Here is a 27,621-nt window from a genome sequence, read left to right as displayed (position 1 = left end):
GCATAAAGCAGATGAACGGTCACCCCAGTGACACCTGCCGTGACCACAGGCCTGCAAAAGAGGCAAGCACCTGGCAGCCGTGTTTTATACTCATCACCCTGCCCTGTACAGTGCAGACTGGAACATGGTGGCACCTGTCCTCAGGAAGACCAATCCCAACCTTGCCAGCAACACGGGGAAGGACTGGATGCGAGCTGGCTCTGGTTATATTATACCTGGTCTCTGCACATCTTTTCCCGGCTTTGTGGCTGCTCTCTCGCAACCTCTGGGCACATGTTCCCATTCTGCCTTTCTGGCCCATATCACATACCACTGCTAACTTTTACAGCAGGTCTGTTACTCAGCTGATATTCCTAATGGATAGCTACAAAAGAAGAAAGGTGTCAATCAGATTCCATGAAATAATTCAGGAATATTCTAATAAAGTATTTAGTGATGGTTAATTTTATGTGTCAATTTAACTCAGCCGTGGGGTGCCTAGATATTTGGTCAAACGTTAGTCTGGATGTTTGTATGAGTTTTTTTTTTAATGATTTTTTATTATGTTAGTCACCATACAGTATATCCCCGGTTTCCGATGTAAAGCTTGATGATTCATTAGTTGCATATAACACCCAGTGCACCATGCAATACGTGCCCTCCTTACTACCCATCACCAGTCTATCCCATTCCCCCACCCCCCTCCACTCTGAGGCCCTCAGTTTGTTTCTCATAGTCCATAGTTGTATGAGGTTTTTTTTTTTTTTTAAGGTTTTATTTATTTGAGAGAGAGAGCGTGCTCATGCAAGGGGGGGGGCCGAGGGGGAGGGAGTGGGACAAGGAGACTCCACGCTGAGTGTGAAGCCTGACCTGGGGTTCGATCCCATAACCCTGAGATCATGAGCCAAGCCGAAACCAAGAGTCAGATACTTAACCAACTGAGCCACCCAGGAGCCCCTGTATGAGGTGTTTTCGGATGAGATTAACATTGAAGCCAGTAGACTGAGTAAAACAGATTCACATCTCTAATGTTGGTGGGCCTCATCCAATCAGTTGAAGACCCAAATAGACTGAAAAGGCAGACCCTTGCCCAAATATGGAGGAATTCCTCCTGCCTGACTGCCTCTGAACTGGGACATCGGTTTTTCCTTTGCTGTTGACTTAGACTGAAACATCAGCTCTTCTGGGTTTGCAGCCTGCTGACCTTTGCACTGAAAAACATCATCAACTCTGGCTCTTGGGCCTTCGGACTTGGATTGGAACTACACCATTGACTCCCCCGGGTCTCCAGCTTCCGGACTACAGATCTTGGGACTTATCAGCCTCCATAGTCATGTAAGTCGATTTCTTGTAATGAATTTCTTTCCACGTATACATGTATGATCTACTCTGTCTCTCTGGAGTCCCCTAATAGTCTGTATAAGCACTAGCCCACTGGTTCTCAAAGCACTGGGCCCCGTGTGCAGCAATATCAGTATCACCAAGAAACCTGCTAGAAATGAAAATTCTTGAGCCCACCCCAACCTACTAAATCAGAAACTCTGGGGCAAGGCCTAGCAGTGTGTGGGTTCAGAAGCCCTTTAGGTGATTCTGATACATGATTCCATTTGAGAATCACTGCATCAGGCTAAATATATCCCGTCGGCAATTGAATCCTTCCTAGCTACTCAAACTGTGACACAGGCACCAACAGCGTGGGCATCATCTGGTACTGGCTAGAACTGCAGACGCTCGGGCCCCACTCCAGACCCGTGGAATCAGAATCTGCATTTTTAACAAGATTCCCTGGGGGATCTGTCGGTCCCTGCGTTTGCACTCAGCAATCCTATAAGGTGAGCATGAGCCATCCTGAGGCCTGGACCTCCTCTGGGCCTGCCAGTTTGGCTTACCCTGGGCTCCCGAGCTCAAGTCTTCAAGTTAACCCTCTATTACTTGAAATGATGTAAGTGACTCCCTGGCCCCCGAAACACAAAGGGCCCTCTCATCAGACTCAGACCACCACGTCTGGGGCACACCTGTCACTTCAGCATCACCCCTCACTCCACCCCAAGTTCTAGGCTCACTCTGTGGCTGCGATTGCCCAGGACTACTCACCACCTTCTTCGTATACATGGATTTTCTTTTTTCTCTGTGTAACCCTTGTTTATCCCTATTCAAGTGGGAGCTTCTAGACTGTGCTGTCCAACATAACAGGCATTAACCATGTGTGGTCATTGGGCTCCTGAAATAGGACTAGTCTAAATCGAGATGTGCTGTGAGCACAAAATATACCCCAAAGGCTGAAGAATGTAAAATATCTCATTAATAATTTTATGTTGATTATATGTTAAAATGATAGTATCTTGGATATACTGGGTTAACTAAAATATTTTATGAAAATTGACTTCACCTGTTTTTTTAAATGTGGCTAGTAGAAAATGTAAGATTATGTGCATGGCTCACATTATATTTCTATGGACAGCTGTGCTGGAGGACAGGCCCGTGGCCCCTCTATCAGAGAGAAAGCTCCCAGCGGGCAGGTGCCATATCTCTTCTTTGCTCTGTACCAAGTCTCTGTGACCAGCCCCCTGGAGGTGGGGGAATGTCAGGATTGGGCCACAGAGAGCCCTTCCGGCGTTCACACTAGGGCTGCATCCCAGTGCAGAAAGTCACGAACAGTCCTATCGTTGAAGCACTTGTGCTCATGGAGTATGTTGTGTGTTTCCTGGCCCCGGTTACCAAACAGGAATCAGACAGGGGAGCGTATTCCTCTATTCTCCATGCAAAGACTTCTCTCTGGAAGTAGTTCTCAGGATGTTAATGGCAGGTTCAAATATGACAAGGCCACACTTACCGGGTCCCTACTACTTGCCACTGCCACACCGATCCTTACACACCCCATGGGGCAGTGGTGGGCTCCAGTTTACAGAAAAGGAATTAAGGCTCCAAAAGGGGAAGTTCCCCATAGTGAGAAGTCAGTGGAGCTAAAATCCCAGACGGTTTAACAACACTGCCTTCTGAGCTTGACCACTAGGGGGTCAAAAGTCTTCACCTATGAATTAGACTCTTAATTCGAGGAACTCTGCTCCTTCCAAGTAAGAAGCAGAGCGCAGAGTTGGTGAGCAGGCAGGAGGCTGCTAGATCCCCTTTGTAAGAATTCCCACTTCCTTCCAGGCCTGTGGTCTACGGGGTGGTCCTAGGCCACACAGCAGCTGAAACTGGCCTCCGATGCAGAAGCACAATGTCCAAAGGGCCACTCACATGTAAAGATGCTGCAGCCCTGAGGCCGTTCTCTATGTCCCAGGATTAGAAGACAGAAACCGTCTTCAGTGGTCTGGGCCTGAGTCTCCCCAGATTAAAACCAAAGGAGAGGGCGCAGGGCTGAGAGCCTTCGTCTCCCCTCATTCCTCTAGAGCTCTCCTGCTTTCTTTCCTCCCCGTCGCCCACGTTTCGGCTAAGCAGGAAAAATTTTAGTGGGTCATCACTCTCACTTTCTCAATAATGGGAATTGAAAAAACGATTTCATATTAGTTGGGTTTTATATACCTCTTCTGCATGCCTAGCCTATTCCATTCCTTTAAAATGGATCACGGAAAACAAAGGCTAGCCCAGTCTACAGAGAGCACTGAATTTAGACCCTTTATTCTGCAGACACAGAGGTCCAGAGGTTTAAAGTTATACATATGATTGGCAAAAGTTGGGATCAGAACCTTGGACCTCTGACTCCTAATTCCCCATTTCCCCAGCAATAAACAGAAAGCCAGAAAGGGGTATTATAGACGGAATTTTGTGTCCCCACCCAAATTCCTATGTTGAAGCCCTAACCCTCGGTGTGACTGTATTTGGAGACAGGGCCTGGGAGAAGGTGATGAAGGTTCAATGAGGTCTAACGGTAAGGCCCTAGTCTGGTAGAGCTGTTGCGCTTCTAAAAACGGTAAGAGACACTGGAGCTCTCTCTCTGCCATATGAGGACACAGGGGTCATCTGCAAGCCAGGAAGGGAGCTCTCACCAGAAACCAGACCTAGCTGGCCCTTGATTTCAGCCTTTCAGCCTCCAGAACTATGAGTACATAGGTTGCCTTTACTGAAGCCATGTAGTGTGCAGTATTTGTTAAAACAGCTTGAGTTGACTAATACGAGGAGAAAGTAATTTTTATTTGTGAGCTCAACTCAAACTTTGGATATTGAGAAGTAGAGGGGACAGCACAGTACCAGAACTGTCCTAGATGAGGGCCATTCAGAGACTCTGATCAGGGGCCACTTCCCATCTGGAATGCTCCAGCCCACAGGCAGTTGAAGGTCATTAAAAGGAATGAGTCACTCAGTTAAAGAATTTGGGGAAAGCATCCCAACTATGCACATTCTGTTCCGTGAAACAGCCTGCCTGTCTTTCCATGATGTAGGGAAACAGGGAAAACATTGGCCCAGGTGCACCTCACCCCCTCTGGAACCTTCCCTGGCTATCTTAATCCTCACATCCAGTGTACCTCAAAACCAGGTTGGGAAGACTGTCTCCTGAGAGGGAAGAAAGCGAGTCTGGACTTCTGGTTTAGTAGCCCTTAGAAAGGCCTGTAAGGGTCGGGGGAACCCTGTCATACCTCTGAGGGCCTGACAGCACCCTCCCCCCCGTCCTTTTGGACATCAGGCCTTTAAGTAGCAGACAGTGGCCTGAACTGGAAATGATCTCCCCGGTGGAGGGGCTTCAGCATGTGGGGGACACACTAGCAGCAAAAGAAACAGTTTTACTTATGGTCAAATGTTTTCCCTGGAAGTTTTAAAGATAATAAAGTTGACAGAATCTTTTAAGTACATGGGGGTGTGGGGGGGAGACAAAATAGTGTTAACACATTGGTGTATTTATCTCCTATATATTTTTCTGAGTTTTACAAAACTTTTATGAATAGGTGAATATTACTTTATAATGATGGTAAGAAACACTGTTCGTTCATTCTCCAAATATTTCAGTATTTATCCTGTGCCGGGAAGTTTTCTAGATGCTAGAGATAACAGCATAAACAAGATCAAGTCCCTCGCCTCCTAATGTTTCTAGTTAAAGGTGAGGGTGGAGGAGAGAATTAAAAAATGGGAAATAGTGATGAGTGCTAGAAGAAAATATTCAGAGGGAGTGAGAGGATGGAGAGTCCTGGGGATGGGGTGGTCAGAAAGGGTCCTCTAAGGAGGGGACAGGTGAGCAGAGACCTGACGGAGGCGAGGGCTGCAGAAGGAGCTCTTGCTTTGACAGGGAATGGCAGGGAAGGCCCTGACGCTAGCTCAAGGAAGGGCAGGGGGCCTGGCTGGGAGTGGTGGATGGGTCTAGAGAGCTAGGTGGTGCAGTCTGGTCTCAGTCTCAGTATGAGGGGAAGCCATGGGAGGGCTGGAGCAAGAAAGTGAACTGATGTGAGTTTGACAGTGTCTCCTGGGATGCCTCCCTTGTTCTCAGGAACCACGTTTCCCCCATTAGATGAAAAGGTCCTGAGTTCAGGGGTGGGAATGCTTTCTCTTGTGGGTTTCTCTTCTGCCCAAGAGAGGGCAGAAGCAGGAGCTGCAGGCCTTGGGGAAACTGACAGCTCATCTCCCACCACGGCTCTCGCTTCCTGAAACTCACCTTCCACCGTCAACTCCACTGTCACCTGGCGGGCACCACCATCATTGGTGGCTTCACAGGTATACTTTCCCTTGTCCTCCTCACAGACAGCACGAATGACAAGGCTGAAAGTCCCCCGGATACCACAGTCCAGCAGGAAGCGGCCCCCACTGGTGATGGGTTGCCCATTTCGGTGCCACGTCACGTGGGGCTCTGGGTAACCCCGGACCTTCAAGGAAAAGAAGAAAGGGTGAGAGCTTATACTTCAAGAGTGCTTCCTATGTGCCAGGTGTGGTTCTGAGTGTTTTACACGTATTAACTCATTACATTCCTTGAAGCAGATACAACTTTCACGACATGAAGAAACTGAAGCACAGAGAGTCTTCTGGCAGATTTCCCGAGGTCTCAAAGGTAGAAAGGGGCAGAGCCAGGTATCCTGGCTCCAGAGCCCACTACACAAGTGACTCAAGCCTGGCTGCGTATTAGAATCATCAGAGGAAGCTTTAAAAAATACTAGTGCCCAGCTTCTATCTTGGACCAATGAAATCAGAATCCCGGGGTGAGGACTGAGCATGGGCATTCAACACCAGTGCTCCCCATTCGGACATGCAAATAAATCACTTGCTTGTTAAAATGCAGCTTCTGCTTCGCTACATCTGGGGTGAGGCCTGAGGTTCTTCAGTTCAGACAAGCTCTCAGATGATACTGATGCTTCTGGTCTCCAGAGCTTATCCTGAGTAGCAAGGTTCTAGACCTGAGCTGCCCGGGGTGGTGGCCACACTAGCCACACGTGGCAATGCTACACCCCAAACGTGGCTAGTCCCGACTGAGCTCCACTGTAAGGATAAATTACACACTGGATTTTGAAGACTTAGTAGGAGAAAAAGAATGCAAAATTATCTTGCTAATTAAAAAATATTGATTACGTGTTGAAAGGATAGTATTTTTGACGTGTTGGGTTAAGTGAAATATATTGTTAAAATTAATTTCACCTGTTTCTTTTTACCTTTTTAATGGGGTACTAGGAAAGCGACAACACACGTGCCCTTGCCTGATGTTCTGGCGGAGCAGTGCGGCTTCAGACCACTCTGTCTCTCATACTAGTTAGCAGCTAACATCTGTTGAGTGCTAAGTGTTAAGCACTTTTCTAAGTACCTGACACATGTGAGCCTTACAGTAACTTGTTTGGAGAGAAGATATTTCCCCAAGGAGGGGAAAATTAAGGAGACAAATTCCAAGAAAAGAAATCAACTTGAGTTTCAGAGAAAGAAGTTTTCTCTAACCCCTGAAACTCAACAGGCCCATGAGAATGGACTCGTCTTCAGACGAGCGGGGTTCAGACTGGCCCATGGATGCACAGCCTGAGACCCAGAATTAAGGGACTTTAGCACTGGAAAATGCACAGCAGACAACACAGAAGTCTCCCGAGAAAGAAGCCGTTTGCCTTATAAAAGGGTGGTAGCAATAGCTTTTACCCATGTAGCCCCTGCAAGACAAGAGGCAAGGGATACAGATGGAACAAACCCAAAACTTGCTGAATGGCCCCAAATTGAATTTACCAAGAAAGCCTTCAGTGAGCTCCTCACACCCCAGCAAGCTCAGAGAACATGCTGTATCAGCACAGGGGAGAGAGCACCCAAGCGCGGTATCCAAACACAGTGAGCGCCCTAAGCAGGCCAGCGCAGAAACAACCGTGCTAACAGCCTCAGGGGTCATCTTTGGACTGTGCTCGCTTCCCTTCCCAGGCAGCCCGCCTCCAACTCGTCCTCAAACCCATTTCTCAGAGGCCAGGATGCAGATGTCTTCCTAGGGAAGGAAGCCTGGAATCACAGGAAAAATCCCCAAAGTGAACAATCCCCTCTTTGGTTATGCCACAGTCAGCCCGTCAGTGCGGCTTTATATCCCACGAGGCCCGCCTCCCCATCCTTACTAGCTTGTAGTCTGGCATCAATGTTTAAAAAAGAACAAAAAACAAAAAAGTCAAAACTTCAAATCAATATTATCCATCTTATTTATAATTTCTGGAAACAAAAAATCCCTTTCCTATTACAATCTAAGCCATATTCATGACAGAGATTGAGTATCGGTGAGGGAACACAGATTCGGAAGTCACGTCCCCTGGAAGCAGTCAACACTGTTTGTCACCAAAGCACTCATATCCTGAGGTGGACGGTGGTGAGGGGCCCACATTCACTTGGACAGATAAGCTCTGGCATCTATTATAATATGAAGCCAAGTGTTAACGGTGGTTGTCTCTGGGTCTCTCCTCTTTTTCTTTACTGAACAATTATTTTCTGGTATTTCTGCAAATAACATACCTGGCCTTTGTGGAGTAGAAACAAATTTAAACGAAAATACATGTTTCCTTTTTTTTCTTTAAGATTTATTTATTTGAGAGAGAGCACGTGTGCACACGCATGTACACAGGTGGGGGGTGGGGCAGAGGGAGAGAAAATCTCAAGCAGACTCCACACTGAGCATGGAGCCCCATGTGGGCTCCATCCCACAGCTCAAGAGATCATGACCTGAGCCAAAACTGAGTCAGACGCCCAACCAACTGAGCCACCCAGGTGCCCCATGGTTCTTTTATATTAGTATGTATAATGAACGTACAGCACAAGCATTCATTAATTTGTTGAGGCCCTCAAGGTACTTAAATCTAGCAATGGAAATAGAAGCACTCTACAAATAGACATTATGCATCTGTGATGGTGACAAATGTTGCCTACCCATATAAACTCATGTCATCCTGTGATGCTATCTTTGCAAAGGTTCATATAAAGGAACATCAGACAACAATTACTTTGTTAAAGCATATCTTTAGAAAACAACTAAGGAAAGATACTCTTTCCTACAAAAGGAAGCCCCTGAAAGTCCAGTCCTACAGTGAGTTTGCGAATCACCATTATATCCACCAGCCACACCCCCGCCCCCCTTAGGCCTGGCCAGCCTAACCTCCCGATGATTACACAGCCTTCTGTGAGCTTCAGAGAAAGGGAGTAGAGAGCACTGTAATGGGAGGAGATAAATCATTAACTGCACCAAAGGCATGGTTAGCATTCCATTAGCAAGTACTCTGGCCCCCTGCAGCAGGGCCGACTCCGGTGGCCCGCAGGCCTGGGGGCATCAATGATTAACTGGGGACATTGCAAGTGTTCTAGACCTCAGGAACTCAGCTCTCTCTTTCCTTTCAATTTCCTCCAGCTTTCTACACAACCCCCGGCCAATCTACCTCTGAAATGCCCTATTAAAATAAATTTTAGATTGTTACATATGCTGAAACTGGCGCCTCTTAGAAAGTTGCAGTTTGCAGTGGGACTTTTGTAGCACCTTGCACCCGAAGCACAGGCAAGGATTTCTGTGACCTTGCTCAGTTCCCAGGTCTGAAATGATTTGCAACTCCAATTCTTATCTTCCCAATAGGAGAAAAACTTGTTCAACCACTACCTAATCTAAAGACAATCAGCTTCACCGAAACCCACTTTTACTGTCTGCCCACTATCCTGGACACCTGGGTGGAGAAAAGAAAGAAGCCTGGGCTCACATCCTTGGGATGCATGACAACAGCCCAGCCTTCCTGGGGTGCCTCGTCTACCTTCATCACAGGCCTTCAGCCAAGAAGCCACAGCTAGGATTTTTATGGTCTGGTCCAAGGCCACACTAAAAACCCACTGATACTTTAGCTTTTAGAGGACCTTCACATATAGAATCTTATTTGACTCTGCAACCCTATGAGGGAAGTGTCTTGGGTTGGGGTACCCAGAAGCAGAACCTGAAGTAGGGATTCAGGGAACCCCATCTGCGAACCCTTAGCCAACACAGCAGCTGGGAATGGGTATATTGGCCTGGCGAAGGGGGTCTGCATGGGGCTCCAACAGTGGCAGTGACAGCACGCAAAGCCAATCACGTTATTGAACCCAGATAGCTGAGGAAAGAGGCCCAAAGAAGTCGATAATTAGCCAGTAAATGGCAGATTAAGTGGAGATCTGGGACCACAATTTTGGTCTCCAAGTTGAGTGGTTGTCTATTTCTCATTGTAAATTCATGTTTTCGGTGAGACAAATTCTGTAGAATTGGTAAGTGTCTTTCCCTAAGAGACCCTAAATGTCTTCTAGGTTAAAGGAGTATCTGTTCCCCACTTTGAGAGAAAGTCAAAAGGTTCATAAAAGATATGGCCATGCATACACAAGTCTTGGGTTGCTCCCCCAGAGGAACAATAGGGCAGTGCTTGTGTCCTTCCAAAATTCATAAATTGAAATTTAACTCCCAGTGTGATGGTATTAGGAGGTATTAGGATAGGGTTTTTGGGAGGTGATTAGGTCATGAAATTGGAGCCTTCATGAATGGGATTAGTGCCCTTATAAAATGCACACTGAAGAGCTCCCTCACCCCTTCCACCATGTGAGGACACAGCAATAACACAGCCATCTATGAACCCAAAAGCAAGCCTTCACCAGATACTGAATCTAGCAGGGCCTTGATCTTGGACTTCTAGCCCCTAGAACTATGAGAGATAAATTTCCATTGTTTAAGCCCCCCAGTCCGTGGTATTTCTGTTACGGCAACCAGAACAGGCTAAGTCAGACTGGATTAGTCCCATACATGTGCCCAAGACGCCCCCAGGATGTTCAGTGTGATAAGGGAGGGCAGCTTGAGAGCCGGGGCTGGGGGCCTGGGACTGCTTGGCTTCCTAGACCCTTCAGGTTGTAATTCCTTCTTTCATTGAAGAGAAAACAGCTCCTCATAGCTAAGGCCCCTTCCATCAGGGGGCTTGGGTAGTATCCTGAGGTAGCATGCTTCTGCATGGTGACCCACTTAGCTTCCCCTTTCCCCCTCCAGTCTCCTCTGGGTCCAGGCCACAGCCTTCGTACCCTCTAATCCTCCATACAGGAAAACCAAGTGACCACAAGGAGACATGCTCATGGACACGAACGGGCAGCCCTGACTTTTCACCATAATGAGTTTTTGGAAACAGCCCCACAGAGGGTCATTCTAAGGAGAATCGTATTTTTGCCACAGTAACCGCATTTAATTGGAGGTTGTGTTCTTGAACAAAAGCCTGGGGTCAAATAAATCAAGAGCATAACCAACAACTTGTCACAAAAATAAAGATAGAGTAACCATAACCCCTATAATAACTTCAAATAGTGAAACTGCGCTCCAGCTCCATAAATGTCCTCAAAAGGCCTTTAAAGGGAATGGGGGCTCATCCTGCACGCGCTGGATGACGAGACGGTAGGCAGCCTGCTCAGCGGTGGTATTACACCTACCTGTCATATTCGAGAGAGATTTTTTTCAGAAACTGGTGCTGTTTTGAGATTTACTTACTGACGGAAAGTGAGACATTCTCAAAGGCACCAAGTCTCTTGGTTCTTCTCTGACGTGCGTGGAGGGCTTTCAGTCTGTTCCAAGGTGCCCGGGACAGGCTACCACAGCCTGAGCCCGGAGCAGTGACAGATTCCCCGTCTCCACAGCCCTGGCAAAACCCAGAGCAACACATCTGCTGTCTTAGCTTGGTGGGCAGTAAGAGGGGCGTGATTTTGATGGTTTTGATGATCTCCTACAAGTCCAGTCTTTTGTTGCTGGACAGGCCTGTCCCTGTGTGCGTGCCACAAGCCCACACAGCTGCAACGCCAATGTATCAGCCAGGTCGGGCAGGAGAGGCACCTGCAGTTCTGCCCCCCTTGGAGAGGGAGGGAGACCAGGAGGAGAGAGACCACGACTGCACTGGGGCCAGGGAGAAAATGGGCTGCCCATCAGGATGCTGGAGAGCTGGGAAGATAAGACAAAGAAACCATAAGCAGTGAGCTAAAAAACCTCAGGGCGGGGGCGCCTGGGTGGCACAGTCGTTAAGCGTCTGCCTTCGGCTCAGGGTGTGATCTCGGCGTTCTGGGATCGAGTCCCACATCAGGCTCCTCCACTGTGAGCCTGCTTCTTCCTGTCCCACCCCCGCTGCTTGTGTTCCCTCTCTCGCTGGCTGTCTCTATCTCTGTCAAATAAGTAAATAAAATCTTTAAAAAAAACAAAAACAAAAACCTCAGGGCGGAGAACGGTAGACCTGAGGGGTGGCCAATGAGTATGTGTTTGAATCTTGTGGAGTCACGGAATCGATGCCGGGAAAGACTGAGCCTGGCGGACAGACACTGCAGAAACTGTTAGACGGATGTCTCCCCCGAGCTGGACATCGATGTTGCAACACGACTGTCTACCTGCTTGTAATTCCCTGACAGCCTGTAACACACGACTCTGAACTTCTTACCCCATGTTGAGGCAGCTTCCTATATAGTAAATAAATTTCGCTGTGATCACTGACTACTAGATCAGGGCTGGTGATTTGAAAACTAAAACACAATAGGAAATAAACCAATGGTGCTGAAGAGTTAGTTGAAGAAGAATGCCCCACCCCATCTGCAAGTAGAAGCTCCCTCAGATAAGAAATGGACATGATGCACAGAAAGGAGAATGAAAACATGAACACCCAAACAAATTAGACCACAAAAAATGTCTATAAAACTGACATCATGGGTATACTATGAGGGTGAAGAGTGAAGGGCATGCCACAGGCATGGCATGACCAAGCTTAGGGGCTGTGTCTGTGTCAGCAACTGGCCCGCGGCCCTGCAGACGGGCAGGCCCTTTGAATAATCCCGTTGCCAAAAGTCAAAAGCCTTAACTGAACACACAGAATCCATCAGGAGGAGATCAGACCCGCCCCAAACAGCAATTAGTGAGAGGCTGAGACTGCTGGAAAGGAGGACAAAAGTGGATCCATGAGGAATGAAATCCGAACGTCAAGAACCATTCCTCAAACTGGCTCAGCAAACTCCACACGTCTTCAGGGGCAGATGCTGAAAGTCTCCCCTGTGATCAGCCACTTTCATTTCCTATGGCAAGTTTTCTATTCTGTGGACCAAGACACAGGCACCCCCACACCCTTGTATCTGGAAGTCTGAGAACTCCACGTTTCTTATGCCGAGAGCACAAGGCAGATGATGTCTTGGCAGTCTTGGGTTACACCTCAGGCCCTTCTTAATCTTTCCCAAAAAAATTCTATTTCCTTTTATCTAGATCAAGCTTATCAATGCACGCAACTTTGATTTGATTCTATTCTAATGATACAAGCACCTAAAAACCTCAGAAGCAGTCCAACGAAGAAACAGAATCCTAAATGTCATCAGGCATCTGCCACATTGATGATTTCCTCGTTCCCCCAAATTCACAGTTTCCATGTAATACAAGTGTCCTGTTTGAACTCCCAGTTGCTCTGGAGTGGCTGGGGATTACTACAGCCTTACCAGAAGCCTCTCTACACAAAGCCCTGGGGTTCTAGCTTTACTAGCTCTCATTATGGCTTTCAAGGACATGGCCTCTCCAGCAGGTGAGGCTGGTTCGGGAGCTCACTGTTTCTGCTCCTGAGCTGAGCTGAGCTCTCAGGTCTATTCAAATATTAATAGGAGGCATGTGGCGTTGGAAGTGCTGTGGCTTGGTTTTGCTTGACTTGCTCAAGATCTCCTGCCACACACTCCATCCCCCTCTACCCACCACATGTGACTCTGGTGGGAATGCCAGTTAGTCGGCTGCTTCCGGCCAACGTGCGTGGGCTCCGAAAATGGACATATGGTCCAAGCTAGCCAATGAGAGCTTTTCCCTGCAGTTTTAGGTTAGAATAAAGGGAGATCAAAGCTGTCTCTTTTCACAGAGATCCCAAGCTGGGCAGGTGTAAGCCTGAAGCTGTCTATAGCTGTCCTCTCCCACTCCTGCCCCCTATTTTCTTGCCCCCTCCCAAGAGGAGGCGGCCATCGGATGAATCCGACGTCACAGACACAGTGAAGAAAAGAGATGGAGACCTTGCCTGGCAGAACTGTCTTGGACTCGGGATCAGCTGTCTAACACAGCACATCTCTTTTGCTTAACCCAGCTGGAGGTGGTTTCCATCACTTGCAGATAAGAGTCCTGACGAATCTGGCCTCTGTTATCAGACATAACTGTGTATGGATGCTGTCTGCACCAGTTACCAGCTGCCTGACCTTGGGCAAGTGATTTAACTTATTCGGCCCTCAGTTTACACAGCTGAAAGAGGGGATGATATACCAGTCACCACTTACACAGAAAAGTTTATGACCAAATGAAATAAGCACAGGTACAACAGCCCATTAATAACGTCTAAAGGTCAGACCTTCTCTCTCCTCCTCAAAGTAAGTACTTCTTCATAATTTGGTACCCCAGCACCCACTCAGCTCCCAGCTTTATTAACAGTGTGAAAATGCCCTAAGAAATAGTCCTTGTAAACTTCTGGGCTTGCTGGGCCTCATCCCATACAACTCACATCCTTAAAGACAACTTCAAGGTATTACACTCTTCACTGGATAAAAAACCTAACATTTTAACTGAGAACACCCTGCTTTAGCTGAATTGACTCATTATTTTTAGGGAAGAGGTGAACCCTGCTTGAAAAGGGATCACTGTTTTAATGTAACATCACAAAGCACATCTTGAAACAAATATGCAGCTTAGTGGTTGTGACTGCCCCATCAATCCACTCCTGTAATTCCATGTGCACCTTTGAGGAGAGGCGATCCTGATTTCTGCCTCACTGACTAATGCAGCCCCGGAATTCCAAGGGCATGCGTGAGTGTCAGAAAGGAAATAAATCTGGGGTAATACACCTGGAGTCTCTAGCCAGTCACGGTTGGAGCTGGAGAGAGAGACAGACAGACATACTTCACCGGCAGAACGGATGCCGCAGAGGACCGCTCCCCAGAGAACACGCAGTGGATTTGGCAAGGCCTCCTTACTCCTCAAACAGCAGAGCCCCGATCCCGTAAGACTCTGAAACTGGCCACAGATCATACTGGAAAGGTACTGTATGATGAAGACCCTCTGAGAATTTGAGGTAGTTCTGTTTAAAAGCAGAGGTGGGCAACAATGAGCCGAGAAGGTCCCGACAACCCGAAAACCTATCGACTTGCCCCTTTGGCTTGATTTCCGATTTTCAGTCTCTCCAGGCTGCTCCTCTGACCCAACACCTGCTGCCCAAGCACATTACCACACAAAGCGCGCATTCTGCCTGGATTCTCCCAGCTGGCAGGCTGCGAGGGGGTGGGGCGCAGCAGGTGGGGCTTTGAAAGCCAGAACTTTCCTGCCACCTGCATCGATAGGGCCAGAAGAGTGTCTCTGCGATGCTGTCAGAATGCCTAGCACAAGGAGCAGAGAGCAGCCATACGCATTTGCTACTTTATGGCACGATGTCATCTGCAGGCTCCAGCTGCCCCCAAGCATCCTGACCTGCAGAGAGAATCATGCCAGATAAGGAGTCTCGCACAATGTCAGTACAGTGTCAGTGCCTGCCCGACAGGCTGAAAAACACAATCAAACATGCTTGTTTAAAGCTGCTTTTATTCTCACCAAGCCAACACGTGCACATGGTCAAAAAGGTCCACTGGTGCTGTAAGTCATAACAACAACAAAAGAGCAGGCCTCTGCTCCACCCCGCGCACCCCCAATTTCTGCTTCCTTGGGAGGGTCCTCTTCACCTCTTGCAGCTGTTTCTTCCCGTGTTTCTTTTCTCCCGTGTTTCTAAACAACAGCCTTACCTAATGACTACTTCATTTTTTTAAATTTTAAGCATCATATCGTAACTTCTCTGTATGGAACCTGAGCTTTTAGCTCTCAAATCATCCTCCCTCTATATGCCCTTCCCCAACCCCTAATCATTACATCATCATTTTTATGTCAATGTAGAGTGTTTGGGTTTTTTTCATTTTAACTTTGCTTGCTGCCAAGCTGCATAGTGCATTACAATTCAATTTCTTGAACTTTTCCTTTTTTCTGGAGTTAATAACTGCCGTGCTTTGGTTTTTCTTAGTTTTTTAAGAACCTCAACTTCTTAGGAGAACTACAAACTTCTTCTTAGCCACAGTCAAACACATCAGATAACTAATTCACCACTTGCTTTTACTTTTTCCTCCTTTGGAGGTATCCTTCCCGGAGTACTCTGTCCTCCTCCAGTCTACACTGGATGCTTTCTAAGCTTGATGCGCCGTGGCTCTTCACCATCTCTGGGGCATTTCCTGGTGTCTGTCACCATTTTGGCTGAACACAGCCTCTTCCAGCGGTTTCCTAAGAATGAACGCATAGAAGGTTACGATTTTTAAACCTGGCATTTCTGAGTCAATATTCTAACATTATACTCAAAGGACAGTTCATCTAGGAATGAAATTCTAAACGGAAATCCTTTTTTCCTCCGGCATTTTGAGGGCCTTGTTTCATGGCATTTGAAGGCAATGCTGCTGGGATCCAGTGTTGCTGCTGAGAGATACAATGCCACACTGATCCTTCATCTCTCACATGCTCTGTGTGTGTGTGTGTGTGTGTGTGTGTGTGTGTTTTACTTTTAAACTTTGAGAAGCTTCCCTTTTTCTCTGACAGTCTACAATGTCATGATGTTTGTCTTTGTGTGGGTGCCTTCTTCGTTCATCTATCGTATTGGATCTTTGGTTACAGGTCTTCTCATTATTGATAACACGTACTTAATTCCTAGGCATTTGTGTGTTTTGACAATTCTCTCCCCTCGTTGTTTTAATGTTCTTTTTACAGGACTCCTGTGAGTTGGATAATGAGCCCAACTAGATGACCTTCTACATTTCTTTTCTCCGCTTTTCTCATTTTATCTTGCAGTTTATTGAAGCTATTATTTTGGCCATCATTAACTTCAAAAACCTCTTTCTTTTTTGGCTTTTCAAAGCTGTTTTGAATAATATCCTCTTCTTCTTTAATGGAAGCAACATCTTATCTCTAAGGTAAGATAAAATTTCTTCAAAGTTTTCTGTTTTCTGTGGCCTCTATTTCTACTTGGTTCCTTTTTTGATTCTTCTTGTCTCTTTCGTAACAGAGGCTTCCCTTGAGCATCTGATGATCCCTCACTGATTTTTCATATATGAAGAAGTAAACAGCTCTATACACATGGGGGGGGGGTGCTTGTCAGCTTGTGGGACCCCCCAGGAAACTGGGTAAAAACCCTCAACTATCAATATCGGTGGGTCTTCTCTCTCGAGACGATCCATTTCCACAAAGAAGACTCTTGCCATTTTGGTGGTGATGATGTGGACACAGTAATTACATCTGTCTACCAGCATTGAGGACTCAGAATGAGGGGAGGCCATGAGGCTCTTATTCAGTATGCCGACTTGCCCTTAGCCCTCTCCCTCTTGATGACAACACCTCACTTCTAACTTCAGTCGTGCATTGTGTCCAGGAGTTGGGAGTTGGTCACGTTCAGTTTCTCCACAGAGAACCTATGGTCTTTTAGGGTACTGGGGAGGAGCGGCAGCCTGGTACATGGGGCACAGGAGGGGTCCGGGACCTTACTGTTCCTTATTAGACTTCCAGTCAACCCTCCAGTTTTCAGCTCCACTCTATAACCCAGGCCTTGAAAGTACTTGATGCCTCCACTTCCTCAGCCATTTAGGAACTCTCTGGCACAAGCTGGCTTCTTCTTGCTGTCCATTCCCTGAACCACAAGCACAGCACAACACAAGACGCTGAAACCCAAGCCAACCAATCATCTATTCACTCTCCATGGTCCACCAACCTGCTGACATCTCTCATCCGCTGCTGCTCTTTATGTTGTCATGATTTTATAATTTTCATTTTCTTTTTATAAAAACACATTTTAAGGATGGTCATTATAAAAACAACAACAATAAGCAACAGAAAATAACAAGTGTTGGCAAGGAGAAACCGGAATCCCTGTGTGCTGTTGGTGGGAATGCAAACCAGTGTAGCTACTGTGGAAAACAGTATGGAGGGCTCTCAAAAAAATTAAAAATAGAGCTACCCTATAATCCAGCAATTCCACTTCTGGATATAAACCCCAAAGAACTGAAAACAAGGACTTGAACACGTATTTGGACACCCATGTTCATAGCAGCATTATTCACAACAGACAAAAGCGGGAAGCAAGCCAAGTGTCTATTAACAGATGAATGCATAAGACAAAATGTGGTACATACATAGAATGGAATAGCATTTAGCCTTAAAAAGGAAGGAAATTCTGACACATGACACAGTGAATGAACCCTGAAGACATAATGCTGAATGAAATAAGCCAGGCACAAAAGAACAGATACAGTTTGGGTCCACTTTTTAGGAGGTACCCAGAGTAGTCAAATTCATGGAGACAGAAGACAGAATGGTGCTCGCTGGGGGTAGGAGGAGGGGGGTGTGGAATTACTGTTAATGGATAGAGTTTCAGTTTCGTAAGGTGAAAAAAGTTTGGGAAAACGGGCGGTGGTGACGGTTGCACAACATGCACTTAATGCCCCTGAACTGGACACTGAAGCATGGCCAACTTCACGCTACGTATGTTTTACACACACACACACACACACACACACACACACACACACACACTTAATGCCCCTGAACTGGACACTGAAGCATGGCCAACTTCACGCTACGTATGTTTTACACACACACAAACACACACACACACACACACACAATCAATGCATTTTTTCCTGATTTATTTCTGAATTGTTTTGTTTCAAATATCTGTAAGTTCTTCCCTTTGCCAAACACTACATTGCCTGTAACACGATGGCCTTAAGTATTAAAATCAAGAAATAAAAGTTTGAAAAAATGTAATTCAGACCAAAGTCACTTCTCTATTTAAAAATTTTCCAATGGCTTTTCATTGCACTAAGAATAAAATCCAATTACCATGGCTCACAAAGCCCTGCGAGACCTGGTCCCTGCCTGTGTCTGCCCACTGCGCTCCTGCCGCAGAGGCTTTCTCTCTGGGCCAGGAAATAGGATGAACATGGCAGGTTCTCCACCCAGGAGTGGCTCCCGGTCAGCAGGATGACATGTACACTCAGTGCCACAAAAGAGGCTTGCGTGGAGGACTGTGGGAGCGTGGTGGAGAGGGAGGAGCTCTGTGGCTGTATTGCTGCTGGCTGAGCAGGAATCCCCGGCCACCTCCCAGGACAGCTCTCTGGCCCAAAGGAGCTGGGCTCAGAGACTGAGAGGGCTGGGTTCCCAAGAAGCAGCCTTTCAACCTTGACTAGAAACAAGATGGCTCTGGCCTTCTGGCAGCCCTCTCCCCGCTCGCCCCCCGCTCCTCGCAGGGACCCCATGCTGGGATGGGCCGGGAGAGGTGACTCCCGACCCAGGAGGATCCCAGGCCAGGGCGGTGCAAGCGGAGCCTCGCAGAGCGCTGGGGCCCCTCTCTTCTCTGATTCTCTCTCCATACACAGTTCCACTTTAACCAGAGCGGCTCTCCTTAGCCACTTCTGCTTGATCTGTCCTGCAGTGATGTTCTTGCACAAGCCACTGTTCAGGGGATTTTAGGGCAGGGCCACAGGGGACACGGGAAAGAGAGAAGAAACAATTGCCAAGACCCTCAAATGAGGTGCTCTTGTGAGCAAACATGTGGTGCTTCTCTGGGTGCTTGTTGGTGGCGTGTCGGGGGCAGAGGAATACCAAAGGGGTTTGAGTCCTGGTTCAAAATACACATTTAAAGCACATTTAGACTTCCCAGTCCAAGCCACTGAAATTTCTTTTCTGAAGAAGCATCTGGAAAAAAATGGAGGGAAAAGCTGCCCAGTTATTTAGTAAAAACAAAACTCAAGCTTTCCTTCCCGCCCTCCTGCCAATGTCCCTTTCAACTACGTGATCCTCAGGGATCCATGGGGACTGGGGCCCAGCTGAGCAGGCACCAAGCATGTTCACCCCCAGAGGAGGCCAGCCCCACAAATGGCAGCTACAGTCACTGACTGGAAGGCTAGGATACCTTGTACTCTCCAGAGCCTATGAACAGGGTCAGGGGAAGCTGCTTTGGCCTGACCAACCCCTGGCTGGTGGAGGGGGATTCAAAGCCAGTCCCTTCCCAGACTACTTTAAGAGAAACTCAAGGGTTTCCTGTGCTGGGAGCTATGCAGCCCAGATAGGCCTTGTCCCCCAATCCCTGGGACATCCTTCATTGAAGAAGCATGATGAACAGGCCATCTACAGAAAGCCTGGGCATCTGCTCTCCTTTTCTTCTCGTACAGAACTGGAAGACATGAAAAAGGGGCCACCATTAGATAAAAGCTCTTGTTACTACTCTGGGTCAAGGAGTCTGTAGGCAGCGCTGGCCCCCACCTCAGTGTCAGTAACTTCTAGAAGCCACCCAGCTCAGAGAATCCAGGTGCAGCCCGAGCAGCTGGTAAAAATGGGTGGATGTGCTGGCAGGCACCGGCGTCGCCCTAGTAAGGCCTTGACCGAATGAAACCCGTCAGCTACAGTCACCTCCAGGCCTGAGGGGAAGAGATAAGAATGCGTGGTGTCGGTCCCATGGGCAGTGGCGGGAAGTGGCAAGGAGAAGCAATTTCTAGGGAAGAATGTGCCAATGGGATGCTTTGGGGGAAAGCAGACTGTTGGGAACAGTCCTGGGGGCTCCTGAGAAACGGCCTGGTTCATACTTTCTGTTGTTTATTTAGGAAGATCGTCCTCAGGTTGAGTCTGGGAAGGATCCGTAAACTTGCCACATCCCTAGAAAGTCCACGTTAGCCTAGAAAAGCTTAGCTCCTTCGACTGCCATCACTCACCTTCTCAGGGAGCCCCCTGGGAATTCCTACAATACGCCCAGCCCCACCACCGACACTGGTGCCCACCGCAGCCTGAATGAGTTGGGGGTTCTAGCCCCGGAGGCGGAGGGGAGCCAGGCCAGTCTGCAGCCCAGAGGGATCGGGCGTGCCTGGGGCCCAAATCTCCCCGCCCTCAGCAAGCCGCAGGACGCAAGCGTGAGAGTACTGTTTATTCCAAAGCTGTTTTCTGTGTTGAGAGCCTCACAACTGGGTCCAGGGCCAGGGTCCCATTTCCAAGGTTGGTATTTTTTCCTTCCTATTTCTGGACCAGGAGAAGTGGAAAAAACCAATGCTGCTTTGGCCCTTAGCTTCTTTTGAACTGATTTTGCTGCCCCTGGCAGGGTCAGCCAGCAGGGTGCAAGCCACAAACGCAGGCCCTGGCAGAGAGAATTCTCGGCTCTGACCGTCCAGCTGGGTCATCTGAGGGGAAGACCCATGGAACAAAGAGAAGCCTGCCCTGCGTGACTCACCAAGGCCTGCTCTAAGGCAAAGACCCCCAACAGCACTTAGGACTCAGGGCTCAGGCCACTGGTGCTCCTGACCCCTGGCCACAAGAGGGCCTAGTTCTCTAAACATACCTGCAGATTGGATACTGGGGACAGAGCTCCATGTTGAAGTCGGTAGTACTTACTTATAAGCCCAGAAAATATCCCAAAGTCAGAGCTAAATGCCAATACTACCAATTCTCAGTTCTCTCTCCATTGCAAAAGGAGATAACTGTAGTTTTATTTCTATTTGTCTATAGGATGTGTCCTACATCAGCCTTTTCCTCCTAGTTTTGTCCTTTCAAAAATGCTCACCATACACTGTTAGGTGAACAGGATAGATACCCTAGAAATGTGCACGCTAGTGGAACCAAGCAAGGAGCAAATCCAGGACGCTCCACCCTTCCCCTCTCTGTCACCAGCACCACTCCCTCCCTCTGGAGAAAGCCTCTTCAACTATGCAGCCCCCTCTCACGTCCCCCACCTCCCAACATCCTGCACTTACGCTATTATCTAAAGTGACTACATTTTTAAAACCAGCAGACACTTATTCGATCACCATACAGACCGTTTAAAATCAGGCCTGTCTCAGAAAATCTGGGGCAACTCATCCCCATTACATCACCTTTTCTATTTCTTCCTGTTCTCCAGCAAGCACAGTGGCCGTACTTTCCATAAAATCAGGACACATTATCTGACAAGAGATTTATGGGCGGCCTCCAGGTGTGAGAAGGAGTCAGTGTTCTAAGAGTTTCAACATCAAAATATTGGAACTCCAAGGATATTTGGACGACTTTACTGGAAAAAATGAGACGATTTTCAGTCAGAACGGCTCACAACAATCTGGGATGACAGCACCTATAGCACTAACACGGGTGACGCTTCTGTTTATTCCAGGCACATTTGGCACAGCCCCCTGTGAGACTTGGAGTTACTCAAGAGGGGGAACTAGACATTACGCCTCTTTCAAAGTTTTCTCCATGCCCCGCATGGCCACTAAATCCACTACTGAGCGGATGGTTGACCAGTATCTCTTCTCTCCCAGCCCAAGGGTCATTTCAGAGACACCTTTCTTGGTGTCCCAAACAAGGTCATGCAGTTACGCTCTCAGGGCACTGTGTTCTTCCTTCGTGGTCTCATCACAGTTTGGAATTCATTCTATGTGTGGCTGCTCTCGACTGTCTCAGCACCAGCCTGCATCTGCCTATGGAAAGAACTATAGTGGTTTGGCTCACCAGTGAATCACCAGCTTGGCACCCTGCTTGGTACACAGTAGGTGGTCAATAGCTTTGTTTAAATTAATGACACGGTCTCTCTGGGAGGTCCCAGGACTCCGTATTTCTCCTTTGCATCGACATTCTCACTAGTAACTTGAATGAAGATGACAAGTCTGCTGAACTGAAGTTGGCATCAATGCCGTGGGGCGTAAGGTGTTAGCTCACAGAATCAACATTCTAAAGGAACGAAGGCCCAAATAAAAAGACATGAAAAGAGAACAAGTCACATGAAGGTTCTAAATCCTCAACTGGACAAAAATCAGAGGTGGGGGCAGCTCACGTGTAAAGGCAGCTGGGCAAGAATCTCCTATCGAAATATTATTCGCTCTCAAGCCGTCTTATCACAGCACAACGGGAGGAGGCCGTCCCGTTCGGTCTGACCACCGCTGACAGAATGCTTCCAGGTACACGTGCCACACGTTAACGGGATATTGATGAAGGGGCCGACGGCTCTGCGAGGTGATCACAGCCCAGGTGGCACCCTGCAAGTGCTCAACAGATACTTATGGAAGGAATATAAAGATTAACTGATGGAAGTAGGTATCAGTAACCTGAAATAAAACACACCAAAAGAACGGCGTATCTGTCTTTAATACACGGAGAACTCTTGTATAAAAGACTCTGCTGTGTCGCTTCAGAAGACAGAACAGGGATGTATGGGTCCAACATCTAGAGAGGCAGATTTAGGCTCAAACAAGGATGGATTACAATGCCTGCATAAGGAAAGGGACCAAGTGGAACGTGGGAGACCCCATCCAGAGAAGTGTCCATGAGGAGGCTAGAGAATCACCTGGCTGGGATGTCGTCAAGGGGTACCTTCCAACCCAAATCCCAATTTTCTAAGAATTTAACAGAACTGAATGCATTAAGGTGAGAGAGAACATGAAAGAAATATTCCATTTACACTATAAATAACTTCGTGCTACAAATACAGAGCTGGGAATGATGTGTTTCTTGAAGGGTTTCATAAATTTACTTACAAAACTGTCTGGATCTAGCATGTTTTCAGGAGGTATTTACTCAACATTTCCAGTTTCTTCCACTAAACTTTTCACATTTTCAATTTCTTCTTGAGTCAATTTTGGGAGCTCCTATTTTCTTAGGAAAAAATCTTTCAAGATTTTCAAATGTATTATCAAAGTTGAACACGAAAATCTCATTTTTGTCAACTATACATCAGTGGTTAGAATTTCATTTCTAAATTTTATGTTTTTCTTTGGTTTTCTAAGACTAGTCCTTAAATGCATTAATTAATATAATTTTCCTACTTTGTAAGGAATTTATTTCTGCTCTTATATGAATATCTTTCTTCTGCTTTCCTTTGGTTTCTTCTATTCTTTGGTTTTGTGAGTTGAAAACTTGGTTCATTAATTTTTAGTATTTTTTGTTCAATAATAAAAGCATTAAAGGCTACACATGTATCTCTGATATTATTATAAACTAACCATTCACAAAGTAAGATTGTTTTCACAACCAGTAGCTATTACCAATTAGAAAAAGTATACGCACACACACACTTCATCCAGAAATAAACTTAATGAAGTGCGAAGTTCCCATATAATGAAAGTTTCAAAACTTCCTCAACAACAAACGAGAAGTTCTGAATAAATAACGGAAAGTACTCTGCCCCTGGATTAAAAACAATCAGTGGGATTATACTATTAGATACGTAACGTTAAAAAGCTATAATAATTAAAACCATGTTGGTTCTGATACAAGAATATATATATATATTGGTTAATAAAACAGTCCAGAAAATCCTAAAATACATTCTATACATGAGACTTTAGTATATGATAAAAGTGGCTTCAAATGAATGGGGAAAAATGTATCATTTAAGTATGGATCATTTGGGAAAAAATCATATTTAGGATCCCTACTTCACACTGTACACAGAAAAAAGACAGTCTCTTCAATAAATGGTGCTAGGAAAATTGGACAGCTATATATAGAAGAATGAAACTTGACCACTCTCTCACACCATACACAAAGATAAACGCCAAATGGATGAAAGACCTCGATGTGAGACAGGAAACCATCAAAATCCTAGAGGAGAACATAGGCTGTAACCTCTTTGACATCAGCCACAGCAACTTCTTTCATGACACATCTCCAAAGGCAAGGGAAACAAAAGAAAAAATGAACTTTTGGGACTTCATCAAGATAAAAAGCTTCTGCACAGCCAAGGAAAGGGTCAACAAAACAAAGAGACAACCCACGGAATGAGAGAAGGTATTTGCAAATGACACTACAGATAAAAGGCTGGTATCCAAGATCTACAAAGAACTTCTCAAACTCAATACACGTGAAACAAATAATCAAATCAAAAAATGGGCAGAAGATATGAACAGACACTTTTCCAATGAAGACATACAAATGGCTGACAGACACATGAAAAAAATGTTCAAAATCATTAGCCATCAGGGAAATTCAAATCAAAACCACCTTGAGATACCGCTTTACACCAGTTAGAATGGCAAAAACTGACAAGGCAGGAAGCAACAAATGTTGGAGACGATGTGGAGAAAGGGGATCCCTCTTCCACCGTTGGTGGGAATGCAAGTTGATACAGCCACTTTGGAAAACAGTGTGGAGGTCCCTCAAAAAGTTAAAAATAGAGCTACCCTATGACCCAGCAATTGCACTACTGGGTATTTACCCCAAAGATACAGACATAGTGAAGAGAAGGGCCATATGCACCCCAATGTTCATAGCTGTATTGTCCACAATAGCTAAATTGTGGAAGGAGCCAAGATGCCCTTCAACAGACGAATGGATAAAAAAGATGTTGTCTGTATATACAATGGAATATTATTCAGCCATCAGACCCAACATTTGCAGCAACATGGACGGGACTGGAGGAGATAATGCTAAGTGAAGTAAGTCAAGCAGAGAAAGACAACTATCATATGGTTTCACTCATTTATGGAACATAAGAAATAACAGGGAAATGGGTAGGAGAAGGAAGGGAAGAATGAAGGGGGGGGTAAACAGAAGGGGGAATAAACCACGACAGACTATGGACTCTGGGAAATAAACTGAGGGCTTCAGAGGGGAGGGAGGCGGGGGACTGGGATAGGCCGGTGATGAGTATTAAGAAGGGCACGTATTGCATGGAGCACTGGGTGTCATAGGCAAACAATGAATCATGGAACACTACACCAAAAACTAATGATGTACTGTATGGTGACTAACATAAAATAATAAAAAATAAAAAAAATTCTTAAATGTTGTTGATGTGAGGGTAACAATATGAGCTTCATTTTTCTTACCTATAAAATTAGCATAGTAATGCTGATCTTATATGGCTATCTTAACAATTTGGAACTAGCTATCAAAAGACTTAAAAAGATTCACTAAGTCTAATATCTGCCTTAGGAATGATCAAAGATGTCCATGATGATGGATGTAAGTTTAAGTTATTTAAAAGGTTAAACATTAGAAATCCGAAGCCGAATACAGTTTATTTAAAATACAACAATAAGATAAAATACTAAACATTATTAAAAATTATAATCTTGAGGCAGTTAAGAAAATGTTCATTAATGAGTAAAAAGGGAGCTTACAAACGGTAGTTTTTTAGTATGTATGATATTTAGTAACCATATACTTTCCTCCTGTTTTAAAAGAAAACATTAGAAGGAAATCTACAGAAATGTAAAAGCTGTTATATCTCGTGGTGGGATTGTTTGCATTTCCATGTTTTCTGTATTTCCAATTTTTATTTTTACAATGAATATGTTTCACTTTCTTGAAAAGCACCAAAACAGTTGAAACACTTAACTCAGGGAGGTTCAAATTATGCAGATTTGCATAGGAGCACATTTTCAGGACAGTAAGTACAAAGAAAGACTCGACGTGCCTAGAAGTCCCCTCAGAAGGGAAGACTGAGAGAACGGCACGCCGCACTTGACGAAAATCCGGCTGAAATCGGCATGGCTGGTGACCGACTGGAATGAGACCAAATGGGCCGCAGCTGCAGAAGAGAAAGCAGCATGCCCCATGCAAGGCCCTTCCCAGCAGAGGGGGTGAGGCTTCCCCATGGGTGCTTCCACGGTGTCCTCATTCCCTCGCTGGAGCCCCGCGGGATGGCTGAGAGGACTTCAAAGGGCATCTGCCACTCGCCCAGCCGGCAGCCCATGCCTCTGCCCAGGGAACCTCACAATAGTTAACTCACGCTGCAAGGGCTCGAGTCAGTGGTTAACTCCAAGCCCTGAAAGCAATACTCACTGGCAGTCCTGGCCAAATCCCCTCTGGTTTAACTGGTTTCAACCTTTGAGCTGGAGTCTGCAGCCGGGCAGAGCCACCGCCCGTCCCCAGCTGAGGCTGCCAGGGCCCTTGGCAGAGTCCTGGGGCTGAGCTCTGTGCACAGAGCGAGACAGCTCTGGGGCATGGAAAAGCAAGGGGAGGCTGGGCGCCAACCTTCTCCCAGCTGTTTTCAATAAGGCTCCACTTCTGAGGTTGCTGGCAGACCTCTGGAAAGATCTGAACCAACCTCACATAATGTTTTCCATCAAGCCCACAATGAAGTGACATTCTCTTAACTCATGAACTGCACAGGCAACTTCTCAGCTCCTCTCCTAAGCAACCTATGAGCAGGTCAAGCTGGGGTTACAACACTTCGGCGGGGTCACTGGAGACCACAGCAGAGGCCTTCCAAGGCAGTTACCACTCTTGCTCCTGCTGCACGGGACGAAGGGGACGGACACTTGGCCTTACTTGCACATCACTACACTCGATTCCCCCAACAGCCCTGGAAGGTCAGCATTACTATGCTAAGTTTACAGGGGAGAAAAATGAAAGTCAAAGCAGGGTAATGAGTCATTAGTACAAGATCCCCAACTTGATGCTTTTTCCACTATAGCCTTTCAGGGAGTAATAGGATCACAGGCAAGAAAGTTCTAGATATCAAAAAGCTACTCCAATACCACCTAGTCTTTTGACAAGATTTTTCACCTGTGCCCCTCCCGCCAGAGAGCATCATTAAGTACCACATCTTATTTCAGGACTGAATAAATTACGGACTCCTAGAACACCCTAAGATGGATCCTACCTTCTCCGGGAGGTCTGGGGAATGCTTCTCGCCTCTAGCTTTTGTCACATATTTATAGTACTTTATGCTCTGGCCAAAGAGCAGAGGGTTTTGTTCCCTAACTGCTGTTTGCTCATTCACTCCCTTGACAAAGGCTTATGGAGCTACCTTCCCAAGTATTGTGCCAGGCACTTGCAGGAGATACAGAGACAACGAAGGACTAGTCTCCACTCAGGGAGCACCTACTTTTACAGGGGAATAGAGAAGACAGAGTCAGCACAGCAAGTCTTACACAGCAAATGAAAATTACGTGAAAGTTACATGTGTGCACACAGCATCACCTTCGGCTGCAGCAAAGCGAAGAAGCCAGTCTTCAGTGTTTCATGTCTCACGGGCCCCGGTCCATACCTGCTGCACACCTATGTCAGAGTCAGCACAGTAGACCCAGCTCTGACCTTGGGAGGCACCCTGTCTGTTGTGCGGGGGGCAGTGTCCACCCCTAAGGGCTCTTTGTCTGGGACCCAATGAAGACACAGTGACAAATAAACACTGAATAAGGAGATGATTCAAATGGAAAGATTAAAATTAATGAATATGTAGGTCAAGATTTGATGTGTGGAGAAGAAAAGAAAAAAAGAAGGACAAATTGTAATTCAAG

At 46.5% G+C, this 27,621-nt stretch overlaps 1 protein-coding gene across 3 annotated transcripts in view; it reads right to left on the bottom strand.

The window, feature by feature from the left end:
• The window catches only part of MYLK (myosin light chain kinase), a 200,017-nt gene that overhangs the window by 123,628 nt on the left and 48,768 nt on the right, over window positions 1-27,621 (bottom strand). For all 3 annotated transcript variants that reach the window (XM_026494976.4, XM_026494993.4, XM_044382615.3), the window contains exon 3: window positions 5,564-5,771. In XM_026494976.4, coding sequence (XP_026350761.2) covers window positions 5,564-5,771 — 208 coding nt within the window. The remainder of the gene's footprint in view (window positions 1-5,563; window positions 5,772-27,621) is intronic.

This window comes from Ursus arctos, unplaced genomic scaffold (genome assembly GCF_023065955.2).
Source record: "Ursus arctos isolate Adak ecotype North America unplaced genomic scaffold, UrsArc2.0 scaffold_4, whole genome shotgun sequence".
NCBI lineage: Eukaryota > Metazoa > Chordata > Mammalia > Carnivora > Ursidae > Ursus > Ursus arctos.
Note: the sequence above shows the minus strand (reverse complement) of the source record. Positions and strands in the feature narration are given on the sequence as shown.